This window comes from Haplochromis burtoni, unplaced genomic scaffold (genome assembly GCF_018398535.1).
Source record: "Haplochromis burtoni strain Fernald_Lab_line unplaced genomic scaffold, NCSU_Asbu1 Contig_538, whole genome shotgun sequence".
NCBI lineage: Eukaryota > Metazoa > Chordata > Actinopteri > Cichliformes > Cichlidae > Haplochromis > Haplochromis burtoni.
In genome coordinates, this window is record NW_024582899.1 from 191,233 (window position 1) to 203,801 (window position 12,569).

Consider the following 12,569-nt stretch of genomic DNA (forward strand, 5'->3'; position numbering starts at 1 on the left):
ATATTAATTGCTGTGTGTTGAGTAATTTTCAGCAGAGGTAAATTTACACTGTTATACAAGCTGTACACTGACTGCTTCACATTGCATCAAAGTGTCATAGCTTCAGTGTTGTCCCATGAAAAGATATAATAAAATATTTACAACAATGTGAGGTTTGTACTTTTTTGTAAATATACATCCATTAGTGTGTAATTACATTTTCATAGACTTAGAATTAATCCATTAAGTTTGTGGCAGTACGCCAAAGGTAGAGGAGGGAGAACTCGTAGGCATCACAGGCTGTGGAGGCAAATTTAATTTCATGTTTGCACCTTCAGAGTCTCGATATTAAGGGTCATAGCTATGTTTTGTCATCTGAGAAGGGGTCCCCTTTACCTGGGATGTGAAAACACGATGCAAAGTAACAACCGGCATCTGAAAGAAGTGTCCTCTCTTTCTTCTTTCTTTAAGTCTCATCTTCTCTAACACACAAAACACTGAAGGCCTACACTCAGAGTTGTTTTCTCTGCTGCAGCTATATGCAAATAAATTGGGAGGAGTAAAGGCCCCAGTATACTCGCCGTTAGGCACAGGAAGTGGCTGCAGTATTCTTCTGAATGATGGGTGTTGCCACTCAGACAATATTGGTATAAAAGTGTTAACATATAAGGGGAAGAAGTGCAAATCGAAAGCAAAGACTCTGCAGCGTTTATTTATTTGCAAAGTTTTTTCCACAAACTTCCCTCTCTCTTCTTCTTTCACTTCTCCACTGCGTAAAACTCTGGATACTGTAGGTCTTCTGAAAAAGAAAGTCTCACGTCAGAAGTGCTTGACTGACTGAACTCTCAAACATGTCTCACTAATTTAGAGGATCATCATTTAGCCTGGAGAAATAGTTTGCTGCTTTATAAGACAGCCCTCCTAATCCGTGAACATCTTCTATAGCAACACGTTTTCATATTTAACATCAGGTTATTTAAGTGTTGTCTTCCCCGCTGTCTGGAGTATAAGGTGTGATGTTGATAATGCACGATGCGAGGCGCCACACATTTATTCATTCTGTGATTAATGGTTTAAAATGCCACTACATATCTGAGTGTTAACTTAGTGTCACTTTTAATTTCTTTTTAATTTCTCTATATCTCTACATCATATATCTAATAATGTTATTATTAAAAACATTAAAATGTAAAAAAAAAAAAGATTTGCAGATATCTCATCAGTTTTACACAAAATCAAAACATCGAAGCAAAATCTTGATCAATTTCTGCACAGTATCATATTTTTAGAGTCAGCATGGTTTACAATATTAAAGTGGTGGGGCCCAAAGTTGGATGTTTTTCCCCCACAGGGCCCCAAATAATGTCAAAAAGTAAGAAATTATAAATTAACTGTGATTAACCATATTAAAGAAACTTGAAGGCCAATTACATCACAGCAAGGCGACAAAGGAATAATAAACACATAAATGAAAATAAAAATCTTAAGATTAAGCTCCAACAATCAATTAATATAGAAACCAGAGTAATAACAAAGTACAAACAAATATCAATAATTTTTTCATCAAAAAATTAAGTAAGAAGAATAAACAACAAAATAATGTAGTAAGAAAGTAAAAAGAAGATAAAATAGTGATAATAATATAAAACAATAAATAACAAAAACAAGGTTAAAGGTGAAGTTGAGATAAATAATGATAAATTCAAAGTAAGGAAACAAATACATAATAGCAAAATAAAAAAGTTACATTTCAACTCCTCGCATGATACATTTTACCAAAGGACTCGATTAAAGTGGCTTATTGGTCACAAAGTCAGTGAGAACGCAACAATATCAGCAGTGTTTAATTATTAGGGGCAACAAACTGAGAAAGTCTGTTTTCATTTGATTTTCTTTTAAAGCCACAGATTCCAATCCTGTGGTTTTATCTTAAAAACCTTCAGTTGCTGAATAGTAAATGACTTCCTGTTGTGAATCATGACCCCTGGCAGAGTATCTTAAACCTGTTGTTACAAACCTGTGTTTTAGGATGGACGGTGATTTTAAGTTTGACACTCAAATTAGGGCTACTGTCAAGTCCAGTTTTTATCATTTAAGGCGTTTGGCAAAGATAAGACCTATTTATCTCAGGCCGTATTTTGAAACAGTAATCCATGCTTTTATTTCATCTCGTTTAGATTACTGTAATGTGCTGTATTGTGGAGTTAGTCAGCGTCTTCTCTCTCGTCTGCAGCTGGTCCAAAATGCTGCTGCACGACTTTTAACCAGAAGAGAGCACATAACTCCCATCCTGGTCACTCCATTGGCTGCCTGTATATCTAGATGTTTAAACGGTCTTGCCCCACCTTACCTCTCTGAGCTTCTGCATCCTTACTCACCCCCCAGGTCTCTCAGGTCAGCTGACAAGCTGCTCCTGGAGGTACCCAGGTCCAAGAGGGGGCGGGGCCTTCTCTATTGTTGCTCCTAATCTGTGGAACAATCTTGCCCAGCACATTAGAGAGGCCCCTTCACTGTCCACTTTTAAAACACGTCTTAAAACCCATTTTTACTCTTTGGCATATGACACAGCATGACCCTGATTTTGTCGTTTTAATGTAATGTGCTCATTTTATTGTTTTAAATGTCATTTTAATTATCATCTTATTTTATTTTTACCTTTATTTTATTTTAATTTTTTTTTTTACTTATTCAATGTATCATTTCTGTGTGACGTGTACAGCACTTTGTGTTTAGCTGGGAGTCGTTCTGAAATTGCTGTATAAATAAATGTTTGCTTGCTTCTAATTGTTTGCAGTTGTAAAAACAAAACACCAGCTATTCTACTTCATCATGTTCAGACACAGGGATTCAGCTCGCTGTGATCTCTGCTACAGTGGATGGATGCCATTTCTGTTCATCACCAGCCTATTTTTTAGGTCTCAACTCGTCATATTTCTTTTAACCTCAGTCATTCACAGCTCTGGTTTGACACTTTGTAGCAACATGGCTGCTTTTTGATGTTGCCAAATTGTTGTTGAACATCACCAGCAAGTCCTGTTATCATCTTATTGAATGAAAACTTTATGTTTAAAGAATCACATGCACATGAGTCAAACCGTTACTAACTCTTCTGTTAGCTTAGCTTTTTGTTTCCAGTGGCGCCCAACTTGACCACACCCCCTGTCTTCATGCCAAAGGAGGTAATTACACATGTATAACTTGTTATGTCACGGAGCTAGCTGAGGTGTAGTCCACATGGTGTAATGAAACTATAAATGTTACAACTTGTCTGTCTTGGACCCAGACCAGTTAGTCTCGTTCCTTCAGTGTGTCTTGTGTAACTGAGTGGATGTCTCATGTTGTGACCCAGGTCTTGGAACTCGTCTGCACACTCCACTCTTTGTGGTGGTGCGATGGGTGCTGCCACAGACTCTGTGGTGCTCCGGGGCGTTGACACGCTGGCCCCGGGCCGGCCTTCTCCCCACTATGACGGGTTGTGGGGTATAAAGGGAGCCTACTGAACCAGTCGTTCACTGTACTCTACCTCCCAGTCTTACCTGTCCCAGCCCTCCCTCCTACCCATGCCTTCATGCAACACGTCACTCACACACTTATGGTTTTGACGGGGTTTCGTGCTTCACATGGGGGTGTATGTAAGGCCACTCGTGGGTTTTCTGGCTGTTCTGCACAATGGCCCCCACTTCCTTTTTTAATTACACTCGAGCCATCATGGTTTCCAACACACACACACACACACACACACACACACACACACAAATACAAATTGAGGTAACCGTGGTACTATAGTACTGTTCTCCTTGTAATTACAGCTCTTTATGGGGCATTAACTGCGGGGCCATTAGATTTGTCTGACAGATACAGAAATAACAGGAAATAACAAAAAGGTTCATTTCTTACAGGCAATACTACATTTGTTAAACAAGAGTCGTGCACAAAGAGTAAACCACTAAGAAAGACATAGTGATTGTCTTTTCAATATACTTTAAATCAATCAATATGAATTCAGAAATATGACAAACATGAACATGTGCAGTAGTAATAAGGCCCACAAATAGGCCTAATAAAGCACATTGTTGTAAAATGCAATGTGAATGCTGTGAATGCCTGAAATGCTTAAAAATATTTGAAATATTCAAAGCTGAACTCGCTGAATGACCTGATGTTATCAAAATATCAGCCAGCTTAACAGTGAAAAGCAAAGTATCAAAATGGAAAATGTGCTAAACAAAACTAAAAGGCACAAAAACTGAGAACTAACTACAGATCATCAAAACGAAGAAGAGCTGAAACAACAAGAGAGAAACAAATTCAGTGTGAATTCATTTATTAACAGGAACACAGTGGAAAGTAATCATATTATTTGGATTGTCGAACTGATTGATGGTAGGAACTACTTCTTGTATCACCTCTCAAGCATAATGAATGTTTTTGTGTGCACAGTCAGAGGCATGTACCCTACTAATCGCACAATTACAAGCTTAGCAGATAACCTCAGGTTTAATCATGGGTTTCAATGTCAAGGTGAAGGTAAAACAGTGCATCTAAGCCCTGTGGCTTACTGAGCTTACACAACATTTGCAAGATTACTTACTATTTAATTTCTGTTTTTTTAATTGTTGCTCTCACACCGCCACCAGGGCTGCAGCTTCATTATGTCTGACTCCGCTCATGTCTTAATGATAGACCTTTTATACTAAGAAGCACAGCAAGCCAACATTACAGGGCATATAACACCCAGGCCACAGACTGCAGGTGTTGTTCCTGAGATATGCTGAAGCCACTCGCCTAGCTTGGGTCCACCAAGTGCAACAGTGCAATTCTCCTGTTACCTTCATCCTCCACATCTTTCCAAGTTCTTCTTTCAACCCATGGTACTTCTCAAGCTTCTCATGTTCCTTCTTCCTGATGTTGCTGTCATTTGGTATAGTTGCATCACTATGGCTACTACTGTTTGCTTGGTTAGCCATCACCAGTTTGCCCGTATCTGGAAGTCCCACCGGATCTTAACTCGGTCATTCTTGACAATCCTGTCACGTTTTTTACCTCGGGACATCCAGGCTACACTCAACGCAGATGTTCCTGTACTCTATGCCAGCCACTTGGTTATGGCATACCACGTATGCCCTGGGTGCCTGCATCTTGCCTCCGCCTGTTTTGTTCTGGATTGTCTCAGGGGCATCTCTGCACAGCCTGCACCAAGGCTCTTACCTGGTGACTACCTATCCTCTCTTCACTACTATCCAACTCGACTTCTCCAATCCAGATGACATTCCAATGTCGCTGACCCTAGAATCAATCAATCTCATTCACTCTTGGCTTACAGATCGGTGTTAAGCCATCTAGAGGTGATCTTACTGAGGGGGTTCAGGCAGAACAGCAATGGAGCCAGAGCATCTCCTAGGTAAATCCCACACTTCATGGTGACTTTTGTGCAACTGGCTTCAAACTGGCCTCTAGTGTTGTTCACCACATTCCAGACTCCTGCCAGAGAGTATGCCATGGATGGTTCGGTGGAGCTGGTTCATCCTCCTGGCTTCCATCTTTTCTATCTCTTCAAGTTGATCTTAAAACCAAGCATCTCCCTGATCACAGCAGCCATGGTGGGTTAGCTGCTTGGTTGTGGTGATGGGCACAAGTAGGGATTGTCCACAATGTTGCATTCACATCTTCTTGTCATCCAGCTTTGCCATGATCCCATCTTTCAGGTCAGTCTTTTTTTGTCAGAGTGTGTGTGTGTGTGTGTGTGTGTGTGCGCGCGCGCAGCAGGGAGAGAGCACCAAAGTGAAAAAGACAGCAGGTGACAGCTGAGCACCTGCTTTTTATAAATAAACATCAAGTGTCTTTATTAAGCCACTAAGCAGCAATAAATGAGTCCAAATAACACAGGAAACAAAATGGAAGTGAAATAAAGAGAAATGTTTGACATGTATCACATTCAGAAACAAAGACGGTCTCCTTATATTTCCATGGACTACACAGCAGAGCAGGATTCAGTGTCTATGTCTATAAATCAGAAGAATATTAAGACTCGATGAAAGAAAACATTTAATTAAAAAATTAATCAGTGCATCATCATCATCATCATCATGTTGATTATGACATGACTGCTAGTTCAGCATCTATTCAATTAAGACTAAATCACCTTCTGCAAACTGAGGCTCCTATGTTAGTGCCACACATGAAGCAACCATCAAGTGTTACAACAATAGGCTGAACGTGGCGCACACACACACACACACACACACACACACACACACACACACCACCCTCACACACACACACACGACTCAACAAGTTTTGGGGGGTATCTGCATTTTTTCGATGTTTGTCCTCATACATGTAGCAGTTGTGCTCACATGAGCTGCAAATGCTGCCAGGTTGAGAGAAGGAAGCCAGAATTTGGGGAGCTTCATTTTTTTGACAGCAGGTCAGGACTGAACTGATCTTGAGGTTTACCAATTTTCTCTGACATCGTTGGCTAAAGGCCGTACTGGAAGTGCATATCTGGCCATAAAACCAAAAGCACTGGACATCCAGACACCCACAAACACAAGGCACAAGATGAAACTGGCTGCAGTATATAAGTACAGCTTTCTTAGGCATTCAAATTCCCATTCAAATGCAAACAAGACACAAAGAAGAGCACTAAAGAATTTGATGAAAAACCAGACATACTCGTGGACTGAAACATGTGGTCCATAACAGACAAAGAACATCAGTTTCCTAAAACTGCCTCAACCAGCACATCTCTGCACCGGCTTCATCTGCAAACAAGAAGGAAATCTGCTGTTATGAAACCGGACAAGAGGCCTCAATTAGAAAATACAAAACGAAATATAAAACAAAATACTAACAGAAAATTTATTGTAAGATAATTGCAGGATATTGCCATGTTGTCAGAAGAAAGCCCTGTTTCTATCAGCAGAACCAGGTTCCTTTAGAGTTTCCACTGCAGGGATTAGGGCTGACATTTAGTTTTTTACCCCTTAAAATCCACTTACAAAGACTCTAGAGAGATGCTGGTAATGCTTAACATTGACATCTTGTGTTCATTACTCTTCAGTATTTCACTCCTCTGTAGCTCCTTTGTTATTGGACAGAAGTTTTTACTGTTTGCAATCAATTTGTTGATCAATTTGTTGGCAGGCAAATGAGGTGAGGGGTGATGTTTACCAAAAAATATTACTCTGAAAACAGTTTCACTGCGGTCCTAAAGTACGTGTCCAACCTCCCACACAAAAGAGTCCTGTGAAGGCTCTTTAATGCCCCTGTTCACAGTGGCCTCTGCAGCTCAGCACTGACCAGTCGACGCAGAGAGCAGTGATCACGACAGCAGAACATGGTTGCTCATCTTTATTGCATTCCAGTAGACTGACTGGCTCCAGACTGCAGTGGAAACACAGACAAACTCCAATCTAAAGGAACCTTTAAGACCCTGAAAAACATTTCCTGGGACAAAAAGTTCTGCAGGCTTTGATGAAACATGACTGAGTGAATCTCTTCACTCCAGCTCAGTCATCCTTCATCATCTATGTGCAGTGTCAGGGAAACACCTTCATGGCCCGAGTTCAGTTTATCATCCATACAGAATGTAGCAAAAAGATGCTGGAGATAATTTAGAAATGGTGCGATCAGTTTATCCAGCAGAGCAGCTCTGATTCTATTCAATACTTACATTCTGTAGGTAGATAAATACAAATATTGGTGGTTTTATTGATATCTGAATTTTTGACTCCAATCAAAAACAACAAAACAACAGTAAGAGTCAGGCTCAGGTGACCCTGTGGTTCATCGTGCTAGCCTCTGCTACAAAGGCTTAGTTACTTTGCTCTTACACTATAAAGAGACTGAGAGCAAGTTCTCCTCCTGCCATCTTTCACATCAACACTTTCCATCTCTTTACATGGATGAAACAGAGTGCAGCACTAAGGAGGCCGTAGCAGAGTCCCAGTCTGTTTGAGAAAGAGTGAGCGAGGCGTGTCCACACAGAACATGTGACTATATATTACACAATAAATGATACATGATGAAGCAAAGTCAGACCCGGGTGCTCGAGTTAAAAACTTTGGGGGAAATGTAACCGTTCCAACACACAGACAGAGAAAGCAGACTCTGGTCGACACAGTCAGTGGGGTCTGCTTCCTGCTGGCTCACAGCACACGTCTGCATGTTTAGTACACTGGCTGACTGAGGCGAAAGAACGCCGACTCCTCAAACAAGAGTTACATAATAAAAACATTCACCTTGCTTTTGTCTAAACACACTATAAAAAAGTGGCTCAGAAGAGGAAGGAAACAGATGAAGGAGAGGGGCTCCCTGATTGGGCTTTCCCTAGACCATCCATCCATCCTAGACCCTCCTCAGGAATAACAACGATGCGTCACAGTTAGACTGCTAGCATCCTACAGAGTTCAGGTCATCCACAGTGTGTAGCGTAGTGAGTGTGTACAGAGCGAGTGAAGTTTGGGCTGAGATCAGTAAAAACAGACGGAGCCCAAGGACAAATGCATTTGGCCAAATGGCTTTAATTTTTGTAACTCGTGCCATCACTACTGTGTGTGTGTGTTTCGTAGCAATAACCTCACTTGAATTTGAACCTAATCTTTTATCTCCGTGTCATTTTAAATTAATGCTAATCTCATTTCCTTCTGCCTCCACGGCAAAAGATAAAATGGTCTCAGTGTGTTTCCTGGTTGCTTTCCTCTCTGTCTAATCAAACAGGTCTGAATTAACCCTCATACAGATTCAATCTGACTTTGCAGTTTAGACCTCTGTCCGAGCAGGTCACAGGGGGAAAGTCGGGAGTGGGAGTGGGCTATATGGTGGGGTGTGAGTTCTACGGGTGATGGGAGGGAACAGAGTAGAGAAATCACTGAGATGGTTGTAGGTCCTTTAACAGCAGCCCCCTCCAGACTGCCTGACGGGGGTGCTATCGATTTTTAAGTTGGGCTTGTCCCCGCCGGCTGTGGCCCCAGGGCCCATGCGTTTCTTGATCTCGGCTGCCATGGTCATGAAAGCCTGCTCTACGTTTGTGGCATTCTTGGCACTGGTCTCCAGAAAGGGGATCACCAAAGAGTCAGCAAACTCCTGAAAAGATAAGAAGAAAATTCAAGTGCAAACCGTCAGAAATCTGCAGTCAGAATATTTCAGCCCATTAGGTGTCTGTGTGGGTTCTCGGTCATCCAGGTCCGGTAGTCTAAGGAGTTTAGAAAGAAAGTTTCTTTAAGTTTCTTGAAGATGTTTCACCTCTCATCTGAGAAGCTTCTCCAGTTCGAAAACCAAATGTTGGAGAGTCCCAGGTGTTTAATCCCTGGTGGGAGTTGTCCCGTAAAACGGTAGTTGACCCACTCTTGATCAGGGTCACCCTTTCAAGTGAGATCACCGGATGCAAGATGTGAGTGGCAGTTGAGGCAGCACGATCTCAAAAATGCATTTAATCCCATCTTCCACTAGAGATTAAATACCTGGGACTCGCCAACATTTGGTTTAAGAACTGAAGACGTTTTCTAAGCTCCTTAGACGATCCCCGACACTACTCAGTGCAGCACTCTGATCAACTGAAGGCTTTTGAGGGAGGTTTTAAGAGAACAGGGTGACAGTGATTTACAACAGTCCAACAATAACATGAACTAGTTTTACATCCATCCAGATATGCCTTCATGTTTGATATGAATAATCAGGTCCCATCAAAATGACCTCGAGAGAGAGACAGACAGACAGACAGACAGACAGACAGACAGACAGACAGACAGACAGAGATAGACAGATAGACAGAGACAGACAGAGACAGACAGACAGACAGAGACAGACAGACAGACAGAGACAGACAGACAGACAGAGACAGACAGACAGACAGAGACAGACAGACAGACAGACAGACAGAGACAGACAGACAGACAGACAGAGACAGACAGAGACAGACAGACACAGACAGAGACAGACAGACAGACAGACAGACAGAGACAGACAGAGAGAGACAGACAGACAGAGACAGACAGACAGACAGACAGACAGACAGACAGAGACAGACAGAGAGACAGACAGACAGACAGACAGACAGACAGATATTCATAAGCAGCCCCACCTTAGCAGTTGTGTAGTCCACTACTTTCTTAGTCGTCAAGTCACACTTGTTGCCCACCAGAAGTTTATTGACATTTTCACTGGCATATCGGTCAATTTCCTGAAGCCACTGCTTGACATTGTTATAGGACTCCTGTGCAATGAGAATGAATATGAACAAAAAGCCGTCTCTACACATGAATACAAAGTATCTTCAAAAATCAGGGCATGACAGTGTTCAAATCTTCCTCCAAACCTTGAGGAGAACATAGTTAACACTTCTTCAGATAAAAGTAGCAAGTACTGGCAAATATTTATTTATTAATTAAATAGACCATAACTCCATAAAAATGCTCACTCACTTGGTCGGTCACATCATAAACAACTATGATGCCATGGGCTCCACGATAGTAACTGGAGGTGATAGTACGAAACCTCTCCTGGCCTGCAGTGTCCCACTGGAGGGACGAAGAGGAGCAAAGGGAGGATATATTAATATATTACAATTCTAACAAGCATATTATGATAGAAAAACAATTGTGTTTGTGAAAAATGAAACATTCATGAAGCTGTGTATAAGTTAACCTGCGCCGTCGTTGTTTTAAGTTTCTGTAGTCTGATTTCTGACAAAGGTAACATTTCTATAAAGTTGCCAGCAGACTGAATATTTCTGTTTTCCAGATGACTCTAGCCTTTTAATGACTTGGTAAATTAGAAAGCTTTGAGGAAACACATCTACCTTGAGTAGACACGCCTCAGGGCAGAGTCAAGAATACACTATACTGCCAAAAGTATTCACTCACCGATCCAAATCCCTGAACCCAGGTATTCCGATCACTTCCATAGCCACAGGTGTAAAACATCAAGCACCTAGACATGCAAACTGCTTCTACAAATGAGTCCCTGTCAGGGGTTAAAGCCAGCGTGATATTGCTATAGGCTGCCACCTGTGCAACAAGTACAGTCACCAAATTACCTTCATACTAAATATTCCAATAACAAAGTGGAAGCAATTGTGAAGGACAGCAACTCAGACGTGACGTGGTAGGCCATGTAGACACGTTCTGTTGGGTAACTTCTCCTGGGTTATTCTGATGGACATATCTGAGTTTGGCGGTTGCCAGGAGAAGAATACTTGTCTGACTTTCAAAGTGTAAAGCTTGTTGCAGGAGGTTTATGATGTAGGGCTGTTTTTCAGGAGTTGCCCAGTGGTTACAATGAAATCGTCCAATGCACATGTAGTATAAAAGGTTCAGCAAGGATTTGACCTGTCACTTCACGAACGATCAAAACAAACATCAGTTTGGACTTGAGGAAAAAGAGTTGTTGATTCTCACAAAGCAGGAGATGGATATGCAAAGTTATCACAGCATTTCCAAGTATCAGGAGCTGGAGTGATTAGTATCATGAAGCAGTCAGAGCAAAAACAGATTTGCATCATCGCTGTGTCTCCCAAAATGACAACGATCTAAAACATATTTCTCTAATAGTGAAAAACTACCTTCAGAAAACTAACAACAACTTTACTGACTGGCCTGCACAGAAGCCCTAACTTAAACTTAAAAATCAGTGGGGTTAACTGAGGATCGAGCTCCGATCAGAGGATTATAAAATCTGGAGGAACTTGAGCTGGGATAGCTGGGAGGGAGAGACATCGGTGTGACTCCAGGTTCACCAGTCATGGCGTCAGGTCTGCTGTGTAAATACAAATATAAACTATCGAACCCCATGTTCAGTCCACCAATTGTAACCAAGCAAACAATCCACTTTCTAAAAGCTGACATCTCACAGATTCCAGAATTGCAAGTTTTGTCACACTCTGGCCAAATTTCCCTCAACCAGCCGCAAAAGAAGACCATAAATGTGGTGCTCTGTGTGTACATGTGCCCTCACAATCTGCAATTTGATGGTCTTGCCATCCAGCTCGATGGTGCGAATCTTAAAGTCCACTCCAATGGTGCTGATGTAGCTCTCTGTGTAGGTGTCATCCTACAGAAAGAGGAGGGACAGCATGATTCAGGCCAGCAGCAAAACCAGTTAAAAACAGTCATTCAGTCCAACAGAAGTGAAAAACACCTTACAGTGAGGAGGTACTACTTACAGCAAAACGCAGTAGAAGACAAGACTTTCCTACACCAGAGTCTCCAATGAGCAGGAGCTTGAACAGATAGTCACTGAAATACAAAGAACAAGGCTGAAAATTTCTACTGCAATAAAAAACAAAAACAGTGGGAAACATTTTATAATACGACCCGACTAAGTGCAAAATCCCCCTTTAATTAAATGGAACCATTGTTCTTTTAATTTGAAGTAGGGATGCTGAAACAAATGTGTACCAAGTCACAACAAAAACAGAAATATACCATAATATACACAATATTACCTCATCTTACAACAATCAGACCTATGTGACTTTATAACAATGGACAATACAACTTTTTTTCCTTTTACAATTACTGTTCAAACACAACTGTCAAAAGGAGCATGCAGATAAACGTTAGCTAAGGTTAAGCTGATACGACTCGACC

The 12,569-nt window shown here is 41.4% G+C and overlaps 1 protein-coding gene across 1 annotated transcript; it reads right to left on the minus strand.

The window, feature by feature from the left end:
- Positions 1-7,317: 7,317 nt before the first annotated feature.
- LOC121812331 (ras-related protein Rab-1B) lies at positions 7,318-12,215 on the minus strand (the record flags this gene model as incomplete). Its single annotated transcript, XM_042214256.1, is given in 5 exon segments — positions 7,318-9,066; positions 10,064-10,195; positions 10,404-10,499; positions 11,935-12,030; positions 12,143-12,215. Coding segments are annotated over 5 exon segments (592 nt in total), but the record flags the coding sequence as incomplete, so codon positions are not given.
- Positions 12,216-12,569: the final 354 nt, after the last annotated feature.